Source organism: Xyrauchen texanus, chromosome 7, assembly GCF_025860055.1.
Source record: "Xyrauchen texanus isolate HMW12.3.18 chromosome 7, RBS_HiC_50CHRs, whole genome shotgun sequence".
Taxonomy (NCBI): domain Eukaryota; kingdom Metazoa; phylum Chordata; class Actinopteri; order Cypriniformes; family Catostomidae; genus Xyrauchen; species Xyrauchen texanus.
In genome coordinates this window covers 43,118,179-43,137,754 of record NC_068282.1, presented here as the reverse complement: position 1 = coordinate 43,137,754, position 19,576 = coordinate 43,118,179, and the positions used below count along the sequence as shown (strand labels likewise).

The 19,576-nt window shown below is 37.2% G+C and overlaps 1 protein-coding gene across 1 annotated transcript in view; it reads right to left on the bottom strand.

Moving 5' to 3' along the window:
* Positions 1-18,392, bottom strand: part of LOC127646359 (myosin-9-like) — a 56,143-nt gene extending 37,751 nt beyond the window's left edge. Inside the window, exons 1-10 of the mRNA XM_052129917.1 lie at positions 18,248-18,392; positions 6,006-6,337; positions 4,583-4,739; positions 4,391-4,418; positions 3,676-3,769; positions 1,211-1,231; positions 800-892; positions 649-712; positions 420-518; positions 168-311 (exon numbers count right to left, since the gene is read on the bottom strand). Coding sequence (XP_051985877.1) covers positions 168-311; positions 420-518; positions 649-712; positions 800-892; positions 1,211-1,231; positions 3,676-3,769; positions 4,391-4,418; positions 4,583-4,739; positions 6,006-6,332 — 1,027 coding nt within the window. The 5' untranslated portion in view covers positions 6,333-6,337; positions 18,248-18,392. The remainder of the gene's footprint in view (positions 1-167; positions 312-419; positions 519-648; positions 713-799; positions 893-1,210; positions 1,232-3,675; positions 3,770-4,390; positions 4,419-4,582; positions 4,740-6,005; positions 6,338-18,247) is intronic.
* Between the last annotated feature and the right edge of the window lie 1,184 nt (positions 18,393-19,576).

Here is a 19,576-nt window from a genome sequence, read left to right as displayed (position 1 = left end):
TTTGGATCGGGCTCGGACAGTACCCGATCCATTTAAAAGCTTCAGTATCTGAGCCGATACTGATCCAGATATCGGATCGGTGCATCCCTAATTTGAACTGTTTAGGCAATTACATGCTTTTTACAATAACCACAGATGAAAGCATGCATTATTCGGAGTCGCTATACCTGTCTGCTCATCCTCAGGGATGCCCATAATCCTAAAAGCATCTACGGTTTCTGCAAACATTTCTTTATCCTGTTGTCCAGGAATGGTCACGTTTCCATTTGTAAGGAAACGGTACTTATTATAGTCCTCAAGGCACAGCTCATCTGAAGAAAAACAAACATGACATTACAAGTTTTGCTTGGGAGTTAAAATGGCAAGAAAGACCAAAGGTGAGATTGATTTTTGGTTGTAAAATTTAAGGGGGTACTCACTGTACAACTTGCCACTTGCTCCTGAGAGCAAGTAATAGAAAAGATGGAAGGTTCGCTCATCTTTAGCTTGCCTGATAGCACGAGACTTCTCCAACAGATCTGAAAGTTGCTTGTTAAGGTATTAAGAGAATAAGTCAGCATGTTGCATAATGCATCAGAGCTATAAGAGACAAGCAAACAAATATTTCAATTTTGACTTAAGTGACTTTTCAGTCAATAAAAAGGATACAGGTCTCAATGTTGGCTCCGACAATGTAACCATTGACATCAAAGTTGATCCTGATGAACTTGCCCTGTAAAAGAAAAGCTTATTGATTTGTGTTGAGGCTTAGTGCAATCTTTCAGAGAAGCAAAGTGGATTTTTGTCTGAGTGCACTTACGAATCGAGAGGAATTGTCGTTTTTCACCGTCTTAGCATTGCCAAAGGCCTCAAGAATTGGGTTAGCCTGGAGTAACTGCTTCTCCAACTCACCCTAGCAGACAGAATTTCAAAAAAAATAAAAAGTAATCTAAAAAGATACAATTCACAGTTGTATAAACCCAAAAGCCATAAGTGAATGTGTAGCTTCAAAAAAAGCTTTGAAAACAGACACCCATTTTTGAAGCAGTTGCAAATTAGAGTACATTCTTCCAATGCTATTAATCCAGTGTTAGAATTTCAATTGGCTAAAGCAGTTAGATGTTGCAACATAACACCATATAATTAAGCCTGCAGAGGGTCAGGACCAGAAGAGGTGGTGTATACTTTTTAAAAGTAGAGGAAGATATGGTTGGACAGAGGTAAAACTCACATGTGACAGGGTGATGTTGCTCTGGAGGATGAAAAACAAAGTTTCAAAATATAGGCTAAAATATAAAGTCAGATTCAGAAACATGCCAAACTTGGCAACCACATGGCATAACAAGTCTTTACAAGGCTTTGATGTATTCCATGATCGAAACTGCAGGCATTTCTGCATAGTCATTAGAGATCCACTTGATAACAGGTCTACACCTTATATAGGAATGTGAAAAGGACAGAATTCCAACTTTTCTGGTCTAAGAGTAGTCTCTAATCAGGGTTAGAAATTAAACCGGGCTTGGGGCATAAATGTCTCAGTGTTAAATAACCCAGATATTTAAAATGTGCAAAAATTCTTTAACTGGTCTCTTGTTTTTATTGCATATTTATTTTAGGTCTCTCTAGAGACACTTAATGTGTGGCTAATAGGAAATTGTATTTGAAGGAAAGAACAATTACTAAAATCAACAATTCCAAAAATGGAGGCAAATTTAAATCCGCTCAAAAAACAAAAATCAAATTAATTGTACATCATTTACAATTACTTTTCTTGGTGTTTGTTTTTAGAGACAACAGACGTAATTTGTCATTCCATTTCAATTAATTGATTCAAGTTTCTCCCATAAATGTCACTTTATATGGTTGTTGGACATGGTTATTAAAATATTCCAAGTTGGTTTAGACATTTCTCCCATCAACAACCATTTAGAGATTTACCTTTCTCTGAAAATTCCCCTTAAAACCAAATCAAGGTGCAAATATTAGCCCTTAATAAATAGTTAATTTTGAAGACATTTTTTTAAACATGTACAGCCGTGGCAAAAAGTGTTGTCAGGAAACTTTTCACAAAGTTTTCTGCTTCAGTTGTTGTGGTGTTGATTCACATTGTTTCTAGATTGTGCAGAGTGATCAGATGCATTTTAAATAAATTTCAAAAAGCTTCATTGGCCAAAAAAACTAAACTAACAAATAAATCGTAACCCAAATTTCACCGTTTTTGGCCCTGGCACAAAACGACCAGCTAAAAATTCAATCATATCAGCAGCACCTGGGAAAGTGTGAACGTGTACTAGTTAGGTGAAATCACTTCATTCTGATTGGATTATAAGATCAGACTGATTGCTATAAAAGGAGGGAAGAAGTGCTTCCAATAATAGTGTTCTTGTTAGCAATGGTTGCCTCTAAAAGATGTGCAGCCATCATCGCTTTGTATCAAAATGGCTTCACATCCAAGAAAATTGCTGCATTTTTACCGGAACAAGAACTTCAAGGAGAAAGGTTCAACTGCTGTGAAGGAGGCTTCAGGACATCCCAGAGTGTCCAGCAAGTGCCAGGACCGTCGCCTCCTGAGGAGTCAGCTACGGAATCGTGTCACCACCAGTGCAGAGCTCGCTCAATATTGGCAGCAGGTTGTTCTGCACGCACATTGAGGCAAAGACTTTGACAATGGCCTGGTGAAAAGGGCAGCAAAAGAAGCCACTTCTCTCCAAGAAAAACAGAGGCAACTCCCCGGATCTTAATCCTACAGAGAACCTGTCCTTAAAAAAGGCGAGTTGACAAGCAGAAGCCCACAAATTGTGATCAACTCAGAGCAGCAATAATTCAAGAATAGATCGCCATCAGTCAGGATTTGGCCCAGAAACTGATATGGAGTATGCCAGAGTGAATTGTAGAGGTTATGAAGAACAAGGGTCAACACTGTAAATATTGACTCTTATTGGCAAAAACACACACACACACACACACACACACACACACACACATATATATATATATATATATATACACACATACACACAAAAAGCCTTTAAAACTCATGAAATGCTTAATGTTTTCCAGTATACCATAGAAACATGTGAAAATTATCTACCAATACTGAAGCAACAAACTTTGCAAAACAAGATGTCACTGCCAATACTTTTGGCCACGGCTGTAGAGCAGGGGTTCTCAAGCGGTACTTGTATAAATGGTTTTGTTTGCCTTCAGAAATTCCAAGAGATGACTGAATTTGAATCAAAAACCTGATGGGAGTTACAATTGTCAGAATTTAGCCTCAAATTACAGTAGGTGTTAACGTTTCATAGATCAGATGTCTGCGTGAATCTCAAAATCAATTCCTTACTGTAGAATGAGCATTTTAGTGGGTCAAAGTATGCAATATTATTGGTCATTTCACTTATTTTTGAAATATAATACAAAAATAATGTCACTCATTAATTTGAATGATTAGATTGACTTGGGGAGAGAAAAAAAAAACTAATGAAATGAGGATAAAAGGGAAAAAGATTGAACAAAATATTTTGCATGAGCAGGGAGATAGAATGGTTGCTATTAAAAGTGGGTATAACAATAAGTGTTATACAGTTACATATATAGGACATTGGAAGTAGACCGGAAAGTGGAAAGATCAGGATTAGGGCTTAACTTGAACCTGCACCCCCATGAGCACACAACTCTCAGGACTCTGATACTCACTTGATCTTTCTTTGTTTTGAAGGATGATGCTACGTATGCAAGGTACTGAATTACTTTTTTGGTGTTTTCAGTTTTTCCAGCTCCTGATTCACCTCTGAATAAAACAAAAAATACAAACCATTTTGATACCAAAAACTAAAATTCTTTAACTTCCCTGTATCATTCCAAACCTGTATGACTTTGTGGAACACAAAAGGAGATGCTCTATGAATAAATACGGCGGTCGATGTTTAAAAATAACAAGAAAGTTCTTTGACAAATCTGCCACTGTGAATGAGCTCTCATGCACACGCAATGGACGTCAAGATCTTTACTGAAAAAGGACTTAAGTCGGGTTGTTTCTCAAGCAATTTGACATAAGTCACATGAACTAATTTTAATGATACTTATTTTTTTCTTAAAAGTGAAACAATATCGGGGAGTCGCGTTGTGCCATGTGAGGGTCGGACTTGCGAATGAGCTTGGTTCACTTTGCTAGTTTTTAATTCTTTTTGTAATGTAAATCGGTGAGATTCGATAGAACAGTAATGCACTAGCAACTGGCATTGTATTGACAAGATGGCCTGAGATATTCAGAAATTCTCCTGTTGCATTTCACATAAGTGATATGGGTTACAAAAAACAATAGTAAATGATATTATTTTGACATTAAATTCCTTTAAAATATGTCTATATTGATACTTTGGTATTTTTTGGAGTGTCAAGTAGATCTTACGTGCATAATATGGACTGATCCTCTCGATCTAAATAGATTAAGAAAAAAGGAATAAGCATTGAAATCTACTGAATAAACAGAGCAACCAGCCAGCAAGTGTAAAATGAAGCAAGTGCCATTTTAGCACAGTACCAAATTAAAATTAATTGTTTCTGAACAAAATGTCATGCAATGTAATACTTCAGTTCTCACCCTGCATCATGCTCCTGTAGGCCATGTCTGTAATGGCGTAGATATGAGGAGGCATTTCATGCCTCTTCTTGCCTTTGTACATCTCAACGATCTCCTCAGTGTAGATGGGCAAATACTTGTACGGGTTTATCACAACACAGAAGAGGCCAGAGTATGTCTGCAACAATGTTTTTGCAATATGCCATTTCACATGAAAAGCACCTTGTGTTTTTTTCCTATTGACCAATACTCTTAACCAATGCTCCGTTCCAAAACCTAGTGAGCATTGAGGTAGTCAAACCTTACTAATTGAGTAAACTTCACGTCATGTGAAGCAGACTGATCTCACTGAATTCGACAATATGAGGTCAATATTTCTATTGATGAAATCAGTGTTTATCGAAATTTGAACCACTGCCACCAATGGCCGAAGCTGGAAGTGCTGAGGTGAAATGTCGACAGTGTGACGGCAACATTTTTTTTACTTGAAATGTAGTCAAAAGGAACGCATATTTTACAAACCCTGATCTATAACCCAAACCCCATCTGTCAGTGGAGCAAAAATATAAGCGCGAAAATGCTGCCTCCAAATTGCGCTCACCATGGTTTGTGAATACCATTACTTCCTGGTTTCAATGGGACAAGAACCGGTCTCTGAGGTTGTTCACGCAACACGCTGTCAGTAAAGCCACAGAGAAAGGTGAATACTTTTTGATTGATGCAAAAGTGTCTGATGGGACGGCGATCGTCAGCAATTGAGCAGTTGATTTCATGGTACGTGAACATTCGGAAGCAGCATGCTGATATGCCATGTGATCATGTTGCATAAAGTGTGCAATTTGTGTGGTGCACAGAGCTGCTGCTTATGTATAGCTTTCCAAATCAGTCACTTATGAGGTTCTATGACAGTCTTGGGGACTGTTCAGACAGAAAACAATGAATGATACAGCACAACAAATGGAAAAAAAATGCAGAGATGAGATGTGTTGGCATGCCATTTTAGAATCGAGGCACAAATGGTCAAAGATTTCCATCGCACACTGAATTTTATTTTTTAAACTGTGCAGATGGATGCAGAAACAATTCTTGGTTTACTGCCCCTTTAGTACTGCAGTGCCTATATAGGCAGCTCATTAGGTTTTGGAACAGAGCTCAGTAACCAAATCACAAATATTTGCACTAGATGCTTCTTGTAACATGGTCATACAATATTCAAATTTTTCCATTGAAACTACAAAGTCATAAAATTCAACTTTTACGAATGTTACATTCCTGCATTGACATTCTATGACATCAAATGTTCAACATGCACCATGATGGATCTGGACAAAGTTAAAATTCGATAAGTGTTATGACAGCTATGCTTAAATGTAACTTCCACCACACCCATGTACTTTCTAAATTGGAACACCACATTAAAAACAGCCTCATTTCTGACACTCACATAGATGAGTCCAGAGTAGTACCTCTCCCTTAAGTTATGCAGAACTGAAGCTTCATTCAAGCAGGTGAGCTCTGCCATATCCTCCACCTTGCTGTATTTGGGCGGGTTCATTTTCTGGATATCATCCTTGTTCACCTTGATCTTCCTGCCAGAGTCTACAAGCTCCACTAGACACTCATCTCCCGTCTCCTCTTTGATGGAGCCGGCCTCGAAGCCAAGCTTTTCTGAGGGAACCCATACAAGCTTCTTAGAGGCCCAGTCAGCCTGGGCCAAAGGGTCATTGATAGAGTTGCGGTCAGCATAGAGGAACTGCTCAGCATCTGACATTTTGGCTACACGTAGGAGAGAAAACATTTGTGGTTAGGTTTTTTTTCAAACTTCTCATATTTTACACATCCCCATTATAAGTATAACGTTACGGAAAGAGGAAGATTTAAAGGGGAGCGGTTTCTAAGAATTTCCTCAACTCCTAAACCGTTAAATGAAAAGATTACTCATGTTTCATGCTCCTGCAAACACTCAGTATTGAAAAGGTATTACATATATAATTTAGAGATGTGGACTGCGTATTATGCATGCATTTTACCACTACTGTATGTAGGGCAATTTGCACGCATGCTAAATTTAGGGTCTTGAGTATGTGAGCTATGGACTAGATTGGTCTTTGTTGTACCTTATTAGGGAAGGAAATATATAACGGAATTAGTCGCGTTCAACAGCCATTATAAATTAGATGAATAACTCGATTATTTGTCTTAATAGATTCTCCACCATTGAAATCGTAATACAACGTCTAGTTGTATCTGCTCACAATTTCTACTGCAAGGAATTAGCTTTAATAAGTGAATTATGATTAATTCACTTATTGGAGTAATATTATTCTCATGGCTTATTGAAAATAATAAAATCACACATATTTATGTACAGCTTTGAAGTGAAATCTTTCAGAAACAGGGATGAGATTATTTATCTAAAAATATTCCAGTCAAGTCGTCTTTGAACACAGACAAACGATTACTATTTTTAAGTCAAATTACACACACACACACACACACACACACACACACACACACACACACCTCTACGGAGTCAGTTGACAATACCTTAAGAACCATTTAATCGGAGTCTACATCAATTTGCTATCGGATTACCCAAATTATTTGATAATACACCAGCACATTGAGCACAATATTGGAGATGTACTTGCTTGTCTTTGTGGCGTTTCCTTGCATTCTTTGTGATGTTTGGTTCTTGGTCTAAAAGATCTTTCCGTTAATGTTTTAATTTCTGTATGATCGAATTTATTGTCTGTATGAGATTATTTTAGCTGTGAAGCGAGGCAGAGGATCTCACATGGGAGGACCTGGCCGTAAGCAGAGTGACCAGACGAAGCATGTGCAGGCCGTAGAATAGTGAAGAGAAGCGAAGAAAAGAGCAAGAGCAGCTGAATAGACAGAGGACGAAGCAAGAGAACGTGTTCTTCCTGTTTGGAACTATTTGAACTGAAATTGGCTGCATCCTCCAAAAGGTGTCCTGCACCAATCAGAAGTGAATTTTCAGAGTCACATGGTCAACTGGGCTGTCTTTTCTGAAGTTCTGGTCCTTTGTTTCAAACATTGCCTGCTTAAAAAGTGCATATTTAATCATGAACTTTACATCTTGCAAATGGTACAAGAGACATGAAATTTGGGTTACATAACAAATATGACTTTATGGATATTATACATGTAGGTAAAAAAAACCATGAAAATCCCTGGTTACAAAATCACATTGGTTTTACACATTGTATTTTATCAAGTTAAGCGTTAGTTACCATTCCTAGTAGAATGAGATGAATCATACAAATTTTAAAGATTATATCAATAATAGGTGATTGCACGTCGCTACACACATTTTAAAAAGAGTTCCATCAGTCTATAATCATTAATTTGTCCGGTACAATCATTACCACAGTTCAAAGTGATTCAGCATTATCTAGCAAGGCTAGATTACGATGAAATGTCTTAAAGACATTGTGCAAATCTGATGGTAACCTTGCACAGAAGAAAAGTCTGCTTTAACTGGGTGAGGGTTCTTGTGAATGCCGGTGATTTATGACATTGAAACATTTCAAAGTGAAAGGCTGTTTTTTTTTCTCATTTCAAATCAAGTTGGTGGAATTCTTCTGCATATATAATCTTACAGTATGTTTACCAGTTCAGTTATAGTCAAGATACAGGTGGTACCACTTAAGGTACAACAGCAAGGGTACAAATATGTACAATGATTTTGTACAATCTTCATTGATCTGTCCAAGTATACGTGACGAGTAATTTAATATTTGAAGTCAAATGCATAAGGTTAAATACTGTTAAATTGCTGCTTATGGCATGCTGCACGAGTGTTTGTAGCTTGCTAGACAGCTTAGAATTTCTTATTCTTATACATTCATTCTTTTTATCCTTTGCATTTTACTGCATGCTTGGCGTTTTTCCGCTTTTCTACCGTTTCATCGGTGTATTATACTGCGTGCACAGTTGCTCTAGTTTATTTCCTTTTCTGCTTGTCTATATCTCACATCTCGACTGCATGTATTCGTTTTCTCCACTGTGTTTTACATGGATTATTGCAACAATATCCAACATCTGATTATTAACCACTCACAATCGCTCACCACTCAAGAACAACCATAGCAAAAACGATGTCAGACACTGTAATATGTTCAGGCCCACTCCTTGTCATGAGGTTTATAGTAGATAAGTGTCAATGGAGGTCTGAGTGGTGTCTGGAGAACAGCATAGGATTTATAGACAATTGGAAGAGTTTTCAGGGTAGACCTGACTTAAGACCGACGGACTCCATCCCTCCAGGGAAGGCGCGCCTCTCCTCTAGTAATTTTACTCAGTCTTAAATGATAGTATGAGACTAACTGGGGCCCCAAGTCAGGAAGCAGACAAACTGGTTAATCTGAACAGCTGCTAGCTGCCTTGAGACGTAACCAGCCACAAACTACAACAGAGATATCTAGGTGATACAGAGCGTGTCCATTCCCCGAACTTCCAAAAACAAAACTCACCAAATCATTAAGAAAAAAAAAAAAAAAAAAAAAAAAAAAAAAACACGACTACTAAACATCTAACAAAGTGCTAATTGTAAATGAAACCATTAAAAGATCATAGTTTGGGTGAGCTATGTTTGACTGAAACTGGCTTAAACCAGATGAATATTTTAAATTAACCTACTCCCTCTGGTTATTGTTATAAACATGAGCCTTGCCTGAAGGGTTGAGGTGGTGGTGTTGCTACAACTTAGTCAATCCACATATCTTACCACATGGCTTGTTGAGTTACCACGGAGACCTAGCACGTCTCAGAACCTCTTCTTAATATTAACACCTTGCTATCAGGAAATGTCCCAAGAAACTATATAATTGGCTAATAACAAATTGACCATTTATTACAAAAATACTAGAAAAGGTAGTGTCCTCCCAACAAGGTTCATTTCTACAGAGAAATGGAATACATATGAAGACTTTTAGTCAGGATTTAGGCCCCATCACAGTACAGAGACAAATTTCATCTGATCACGGCTACATTTCTCTTCTAGTGCTTTTAGACCTTAATGCTGCCTTTTGACACAATAGATCAAGACATTCTCTTGAATAGGCTGGAGAAAAATTTTGGCATTAGTGGACTTGCATTAGCATGGTTTGGGTCCCATTTAGTAGATCGCTACCACAGTTTGTGTGTAAACGATGGAATTGTCAAATCAAACAAATTTATGGAGTGCCACAGGCATCAGTTTCAGGACCTTTGCTTTTCTCCTTGCACTCTAAAAAATATTTTTGCCTATTTTTGAAATTTATTCAGTTGAATAACACATTTCCATCTAATTGAATGGAATGGTCTTGAAGAAAATGTAATTAATAAAACTTTATAAATTTATACATTTTATTTAGTTAAAGATTAAGCAATTCAATTAGATGAAAATTTGTTCTTCAATTGAAATGGATACATCTTGCAAATAGGCCAAAATATTTTTTTAGAGTGTATACATACTTCCCCTGGAAGTTATTAGGAGGAATCATGGAATAAATTTCAACGATACCAAACTTTATATTTCTTCAAAACTTTTAGAGATTTCACAATTCTCATAATTAGCAGTGTATCAATGAAATTAAATATTGGATGGCCAGAAATGTCCTACTCAATTCCAACAAAAGAGGTACTAATGCTTGGACCAAAAACCTCTAAATATAATCGGACTCTTGATGGATGTACGGTTACTTCATCTTCTGCAAAGAACTTGTGTTATATTTGAAACAAATATGTCCTTTGAAAATCTAATTTCAAATGTTTGTAGAACAGCATTCTTCCAGAGAAATATTGCTAAAATTACGACATGTGCGGTTGCTGATGCCGAAAAATTCATTCATGATTTAAATTACATCAAGACTAGATTAATGTAATTCATTACTGGGAGAATGTCCAGATTAAAATGTAATTTATTACTGGGAGAATGTCCAGCAAGTTCAATAAATACACTTCAATTGACTAGAACTAAGTAACATGAACATATTAACCCAATTTGATCATTTATACATTGGCTACCTGTTCAATTTCATATTCATTTTAAAATTCTGTTAACAACATACAAAGACTTGAATGGTCTAGCTCAACAGTAATTTAGTGACCTTCTGACATGCTATAGTTTGTCACTTTCATTATGATCAAATACTGGCTTGTTAATAACTCAAAGAATATCAAAATTTAGATATTTTTCATACTTGGCGCCAAAACTATGGAATAGTCTCCCAAACACCATTCGGGATGCAGACACACTCAGTTTAAGTCTAGACTAATCTATTTAGCCAGGCACACACCTAATTTATCCTTCAACTCAAGAGTTAGGCTGCTTTAGTTAGGTCTGCCAGAAGCAGAAACATCAATCATGATCTAGAACTCTGCATATAATTGAATGGCATCCACGCCAATATTATTCTATTTGTTTCCATGTCTCAACCAGATTCATATCCCAAGGTTACCAGAGCCTGCCAGATCCAGCTCTGTTCCTGCTTTGTGTCAGACTCCACTGCTACAGGTCACATAGATGACAAACTGCAGCCGGTGCTAGCCAGGTATCATTTCAGCGTTTTGACTTCAGAGGATGAACTGATGCCAACTTCCAACTGTAAGACAGATACTTGTGCCACTGCCTGAACCTTGGACTAAGTATGGACCCCACCAAACTGACCTGCAGGTTGAACTGCAATGCACCTCATTTATCTGTGCCTGCATCAACTTTGTCTATTGATGGACTACACTCTTGAAATGGAATACATGGACTATAGTTTAATTGCCAACAAAAGCCTTCATCAGCCAACTAACAAAAAGGACAATGCATCCATGTAAACTTCCACAGTTAATCCAGGATGGACTTAAGTCTTGTCAATTATCTTGAAGTTCATAAAACCTTTTAAAACACTGGACCTTAACGCTTAATTAAAAGTAACAGTTTCCTTCAGCTTGCTCACAGGGGTTAAACAATTATTTAATTTCTATACATATTTTACAAATCATTTAAATCAAACCACACAATGATAACTGACATATTACGGTTTTAATTTATAGATTTTTTATGTTAATGCATAACTTCCTGTAAAGCTGCTGTGAAACGAAGTATAATCATTTAAAAAAATAAATAGAAAATTATAATTTTAGTCTGAAGTCAAACTTTAGTGCATATAAACATATTGAATGTTGCCCTATAATGCAACAGCCACACCAGCAATCCAGTAATTAAAAAAAAAAAAAACACATGGTACGATCATGTTTTTTTTTTGTTTTTTTTTTTAACAAGACAAAATGCAGTAAAAATGTAGCAGCAGTAGTTACTCTTAATATCTATGCAGTAGTTATACTGTGCATAGTATGCAAATTTTCTGTATACGTAGAACACCTGGATAAAATACAAACTTTGTAACAGACAGTACTACTACCACCACTATCTGAAATCTTTCATCTTCTATCCTCCTACCTAATAATTCCCCACACCAGGGTCAAATTCCTTCAACCCCTCATTAAAGGAAATCCATACAATCCCGTACTCATTTCAGACTTTGTCTCAAAGTGGAGTACTTTGCTTCATATTGCTAAATAGGGAGTGCTTTATAAAAGACTAAATTGTGTGGCTGGAAATATCTGACTATATGGAAGGTGGTACAATACAATATTCCCATATTACCATTACACCTTTTGACAGGGCAATCCTTTGAATACAAAGATTTCACCATTTTACAAGCATTTAAAAAGCCTTCAGTCCATTAGACATCTTATAAACATAGTTTGACCAATATTTAATTCTTGGTTTGAAAAATAGCACCAACAATGTTGTAGATCTTGTGTGCTGATGTGTACACCGACTCCGGACGGCAACTACTATTCCTTTGAAGTGGAGAGCACATCTGCTCAGGAGTAATTCCTAAAACAAGTTAGGGCAAAGAAAATCTCGTTATATGCCACATCCCGTGCAACACTCCAGACCTCAGAAGTAAGTGTCAAGCAAACACTTTTCATTAGTCAAAAACAAATGCAACCTAATATGGCTTATAATGCCATATTAAATGCTTTGAGCTCTATGGCTTTACGTTTTCAGAGATGAATCATTGTAATACAAGAGGCTACTTAAGAAATAATCAGGAGGGCAAATATGAAACAGTTTGCCTTCTGATAAATTATGCAACAGTTCTTTTCCAGTGCCCATTAGGAAGATGTGTCATAACCTAAAAGGCTCCATCAATATGAGTTTTGACTGCATAGATTATAAGAATACCATACCTATTATGAATTCAATATTTAGTGATCAGTCAAACGCCATCAAGCCCAAAAGTTCCTTTAACCTAGCTCTACAGCAGGGCATTGTGCTTTTAAAACACTCACAGACTATCAGATGACTAAATTTCAGGAAGAGAATGAGGCAGCATGACAGCATCTTGTAAGAATTTATTTTCTGAACTGTATACAAAGCTCTACATGACTCAATCAAGTATCATATTCCTGTACTCAGCAATACCATAACAAAAATAATACCCACACATGATCAGGTATTCTTCTAAATAGGTACTACCTCAGTTTTTTGAGAAGGATAGAGCTGCAGGCCAAGTTCCAAAAAGGGGCGGGAGTGCCAAGCCGCCAGCAAAGAAATTAAGTGCATAACCAAACACTTACCTTAAAACTAACAATGTAATGAAGTGCCTCCGGTCCCTTGTGGAATTTTCTTGCACTCTTTAAGAGTTTGCAGAAATACCTAGTTGATATTTTTTGGCAAATCATTATTGATTCCATATGCCAGTCAAAAGCGGCCTTAAAGTAGAGTTAGAAATACCGCAATTATGAGGTGGGAGCACAAAATTCCCAAGCAGTCTCAAGTCGTTAGTGGAAAATTCAGAATTGACCCTTTGCTAAGCTCTGCCCCCTTGCTCTGACAAGCTTTGCAAACTCCCCATAGGAATGAATGCATTCTCTCAAATGCATTGGATAATATTCTTGGCTGAAGAGTCATTGAATGCATATTTATCTGATGTTTCTGTAAAATAAAACATTCAATTACACAGTAATTTGATTGAAAACTATGGAGACTGATGATCGTTTTTCTTTTATTCCAATTCAAAATCACCTGAAGAGAAAACTGTAATTTGATAGGGATTACACACCTGATAACATGCATGTAAGTAACCAGAACTGTTCTTACTATCATGCAGTGAACTGATTAATTGCCTTTACCAAGAACTGAAACAATATACAAATTAACTTTGAGTTATTAGCTTGAATTGACCTTGGAGCAAATTAAGGTGTCCTCGTTGATGTTATTCATACTCATTTGGGAATTTGGGCTGAAACGGTTTAATCCGTAGCATCTCTTCTTGACGTTTAAAGTTTATTTTTGAAAGAACTAAAAACACTGCATACAGTAGATCCTCTCTAGGTAACTCGTGTCACGATTACAAGTGATCAACAGTGTTAAAAATCGTTATTTTGATAATATCCTGCGTAGGTTCGCATTGGAAAATCGAAAACGTGTGACCATAATTTAATTTACCCAAAACTGGAGTGATACAATTATATACACATCCACATATTGCGATGTCTCACTATGCTGTATCAATTAGAGCCGAATAAAAAAAAAAAGATTTTTTTTATTTTATTTGGTCGATTCAGTATAGATTCTGAAAAGCAATGGATCAATCTTTGTGTACTGGTCCGATTAACATGAATCCTTTTACTACTAGATTCTCTCTAGATATCTCCCCTCTCATTGTTTCCTGCACTGCTGTTTAGCAACAGCGCTGCAAAACAATGTGGTGATCAGGGTTGCATTATTCCACGGGCTTATGTGGTCTGCAGCCCAGGGGTCCTAGTTGGCGCGTGGAGTGCATCTAACGTGTACAGTGAGAAGTGGATGTAAACACAGAGACTGTGCGCAATAGTAAATTGTAATTCTTAACCCAATCTTGACGCGTCACCTCAGGAATATATTCTGTGGTGGTCATGTTTCAGCCTTGACCTTGTCTAGGCCATGTCGATGAGCACTTGACACCTTGTACTTGTGGACACTCCAGCTAGATTGCAGTTCTGGAATATGGTGGCACTGGAGGTTAATGAGTTCCTGGTAGCTTCACGTTTAATTATTCTAAGTCTTCTGCAGTTAATTTGAAACTTTTCTTCTCGATGCGTTTTTTGCGCCCCAGTTGACCATTCTCAACATAACATTTGATTGTCCAGTGGTCACGCCTCAATAGTTTAGCCATTTCAAGAGTGTTGCATCCGTCTGAAAGGCATTTTACAATATTTCGCTTTTCAGAGTCAGTTAAAAGGTAATGAAGCTGCCTAATAATTATGCACACCTTGATATAAGGGGTTAGTCACTTTCAGCACACCCTCCCTCATTACACAAATACATGCCACCTGAAAATTATTGAATCCAATAAGCATTCAATTTTATATGGTTTGGAGTAGGAAAATGTGCATGGAAATGAGAATACTCACATGCCTAACAATTGTCCCAAAGGGGAGACCATATATGTAAAAATTTGTCAGATTTTTTTGTGTTTATCATAGGGGATCTTTTCAAGTGGTAACCATATAGTGACCTGCAAGGTCCACATTTTAAGAGATGGTGCCTGTGGTGCAAACCAAAGCAACAAAAATGTTTTGGCTAAATAGACCAGGATAACAAATAGCCGTTTTACATCATGTTGATACTGTGTGCCCATACTGGGGGTCATATCAAAAATGCAGTCCAAAATCTCTTATACCATGTATTTTCTCCTAGTATGGCAAAATTGTTACAATACCAAAAACAGTGAATGAACATGCCTTTTACTTTATTGCACTTGAAGCACAAACCAGATGTGTTAATGATTTTCTTTTTAATATGCATCGGTGTAAGGTATATCCCATTAAAGAATTTAAGTTCGTGAATCCCTATGGATGTACATTTGGGATACAAATTTTTGCATACAGCAGCCAAAGCAATCATTCTCTTCAATGCATGACCTATGACCATTGCCCACACACCCTTCAGTCCTACCAAGGCAGATGCACAATTATTAGATAAAATGCCATTTATCTTTGATAATCATCCCTTTAAGCACAACCGATTTAATAAAATATCCTCAATCGCTGTTGTTTTGCTTCAACACACAACGTCTATACATAGACATATATAAAATTTGAAGGGGGCGGTCTACAGGTCCTTACCTTTAATCAAAACCCAATCCTAACGATAGGGTTTTAAAAGCAATTTCGACATTAAAAGCACACTTATTGAAGCAACCACGTCATTAGTGTCACTTCTATGACACTTTCAATTCACTTTCACTTTTGTAAGCATCCTTGCTCGGGAGAGGCTTGGTCTCCGAGTCCTAAGTCCAACACTATCAGGCGAGTTTCTGAGGAAGTTAATCACAATGAAATAAATGTGAAAATGTAGGAGGGCCTGTAGTACAAGCATTAAAATGTATTGTTTTTCCAAATGATGCATTAAGAGTAAGTGTTTTGAGATAATATAGCAGGGTCGGAGTAAGAGTGAGAATGAGAATATGCAATAAAGTCCTAAACAGCCATAGTACCAGTGATTTGTATGAAGGTGAATAAATACACAATTGTTGTAGCGCCTCGTGTTAATTCCACCAGGTAACTGTAGCAAAATGTGGAACGCAGCATGTAAAACTGGACTTTTAAATGCAAAAATGCATTTATAGTAACGTTCATTCGGAGACTAAGATGCAGCATAACTAAAGTGTTGGTCGCCATCAATAATTGGTTGAAAAATATTTGTGTGCTTACTGGGAGAGTAATAAAGTGAATGAAAATTAAATGTATACACACAAACACAATAACCAACTCATGCCCTGAAGTTGGGAATAATCTAATGTGACTCGAGTATGCCAGTGTCGAGTGTCCTACATCTACCGGTCCCTCAGGGGGAGGAAATTCAAGGCTTCTTGGAGTGAAAGTCCTCTGCCTATTTATACTATGAACATGCTAACTGCCTTTGACCTCTAAATACTAATTTAATCCAATTCCTAATGGAGCGCAGCGAGACAGAAAAAAGAAAACAAAAAGATGCCATGAGAGGTGAGTGGAATGTGGTCAAAGGTGAGACTGGGAAAGAGTAGAAGAAAGGTACTGTAGCTAGAAAAAGAAAACTGTTAACAGACAGCTTTGGCATACTTTTGCGATAAAGACTAAGAGGGATAAGTAGATTAGCCGGGTGTCATCTCTGTCTACAAGTTCATTAGCAGCTCAGAAACAGTCACTGTGATTAAATGCAAATGACTGTGTGTGTGTGTGCACGTTGTGCACTCTTATTGGGTTCCCAATGAAGATGTGTCACCTGATTACAATACAGTATAAAAGGGACATGAACGGAGTTCTTTATAGGACTTTTAAATGACAAAAGGGTCGAACAACTCGTTGAGCAAAGAGGAACCAAGTGTAATCCATTAGGGAACAATAAATAGTGAAATGGTTTCTAGAGGCTGTCGATATAGAAGTTGCCTAATCACACTGACACACTTCCTCCAAAGCTTGAGGCTTTAATGCAAGACCTTAGAATGCAACACGTTACAGCTTGTTCTCTGAATCTATTAAAAAGTAACAGGAGAACAGCAGACAACGGTGCATCAGCCCAAACCTGTTAATTGTTTAAATGGAAGACATTCACTCACCTAAACAATCACTCCTCTCCCAATTGTCAAACCTGATGAGACTAGTCTAATCAACACAAATACACAATAGACCTGACAAAATATGTTAAGGGGAATCTCAAAATCTTTCAAGAAAATATACAGGTAATATTTCACCCTCCAAAAAAAAAAAAATTAAATAAGAGATTATATTTTGTCTGAAGACATAAAGCCTAATATTTTTTATATGTATTTTTTTTGTAGCGAGACAGTATTTTCTGTACATACACATAATGTATAAGGGGTGAAATGTAACCTGGACATGTTTTCATGAGATTCACCCTTAAGGAGTCAGTCCTGCAGTCAGATTCTTCTGTGATTACTGGCCTTATTTGATCCCTCCATTGGCACATTCTCTCATCCCATGCCTGATGTTCAATCCTTGCTTACAGTTCAAATGCAATCAACTCTGAGATAAATTCAACAAGCAGCATAGACACACCAATGCTCACATTAAACACACACACACACACACACACACACACACACACACACACACACACACACACACACACAGTCAAATAGCGCTAGTAATAATAATCATAACTTTTTTTTAAATGTTCAAAGTTACATAACTTGAAAGAACTCATGTTCCCCGAATGTGTATCCTCAGGGCTGAGCAAATCAGCAGAAGTCGTGTCTGTTCTTGAAACTTCTTTCAAAAGCAGGCTGAGTGTGTTGCACACGCAGAAACAAGCTCGTCTTAAGTCTCAGAGGGGAATATGTTGAATTGCGCGATAATGCAATGTTTTGGGTTTCAACAACATTTATATATACAAAAATAAAAACAACAAAAAAAATGTTTACGTCGTACGTTAGAACACTCCAATCTTCTAAATGTTTCACAAAGTCTCTCAATTGTACAATTATTAGTAGTATCCAACAAAAAAAATACGTTTTAAAACACCTGAAAGAATTGTATTATTTAATGTTAATATGTTTAGTAGCGCGAGCAATGGCTGATTGTGAAGAACAGGTTCAGGTGTGCGCGCTCAGGTGAGAATGTAACATTTACCTGGTGGTTTCTTATAGTTGAGAAGATCTGCTTGATCCAAATTTCCAAGTTTGCTACAGAGAATGGCACGGATGCGACGAATTTATCCGAAAAACTGTGTAGTTCGTGATAATTTCATCTGCGTTCGCCTCACCAGTTTCCTCTCTCTTCTTTAGACAAACTCCCTCTGACTCTTAAATCAGCTGTGTGGGCGTGGCGGTTTCTCTACAGCGCCCGCCTACTTTTATTCATTTAACCCTTCTAGGAAAGCGTCAATAAAGAGATACGCTTTCATTGATTAGTGATTTTTTTTTCAGCGTGCAAAAACAGTTAGCTTAAGGTGGACTTTAATGCTACAAATACCGTTGGGTCCAAAAGTGTGAGTCCACGTTGCATTTTAGTTTTTTTTTTATCTAAACCTGTAAATGATAAGACATTTTTAAGATTCTGCGTGAAGGCAGAATTTCGGACATCGGCCATGTGTAGGCTATTCATGCTTCCACTGCAGGACACACGCTCTTTGAAAGAATACACTGTGTAACAATTATTTATTTTTTTGGTTCCAGGGGTGTTATTTCTAAATTGTTTATGCCTCAAAAGTATAGAAAATGGCTATTATTCCCCACAAACTTTGCTTTTGTGACCAGGACAGTGATATTTTGAAATTGACCTATTTTCCAGAACATTCCAGATAGATTCAGTGCTGAGTAAACTTGGAGTAACTTCCAGAACTTTCCAGTAATATAATTAGTAGTATAAATACAGGGGCCTTAAGCCCACCAGTTTAGTTTAGTTCCAGCTGCTTAAATGGATACACATCAGCTTTTATCTGAGATGGCATCAAGAGGCTGCAAGCATCTGGCAGACGCATTTTGCTATGTCTGGGCCAATTTATCAAGATAAGAGCAAAAAAGTACTCCGTGGAAGCATCTGCTTAGATGTGTGAGGCCTACAAGGCACAATTCGGCATGCCCGTCAGGGATCAAGACAAACCCTGGGCACCTCATTTCACCTGCGAGCATGGCAAAAAAAAACTCTGGAAGGTAAGATGGACAATTGTTGCCCGGGAATTTTCATAAAATTTGTTAATTTTTTAAATTGTAAATTTTTTAAATTTGTAAAGTTTTATAATTTTCAATGTTGTTGAAAAAAAAATGTTGCGAGAATCTCTTACACATTAGTCATGGAGAGGGGAAAAGAGAGCCATGATGTTCACAATCTCAAGAATGTTGAGATAACCCTCTGACCACTCAAGCAACTGCTACTTCTGCATGATGGACCCTTCCAAACATTAGACTGGCAAGAATGCACCTGCTATCATGTTTCCGGACCTTCCTTCATCCATCGCCC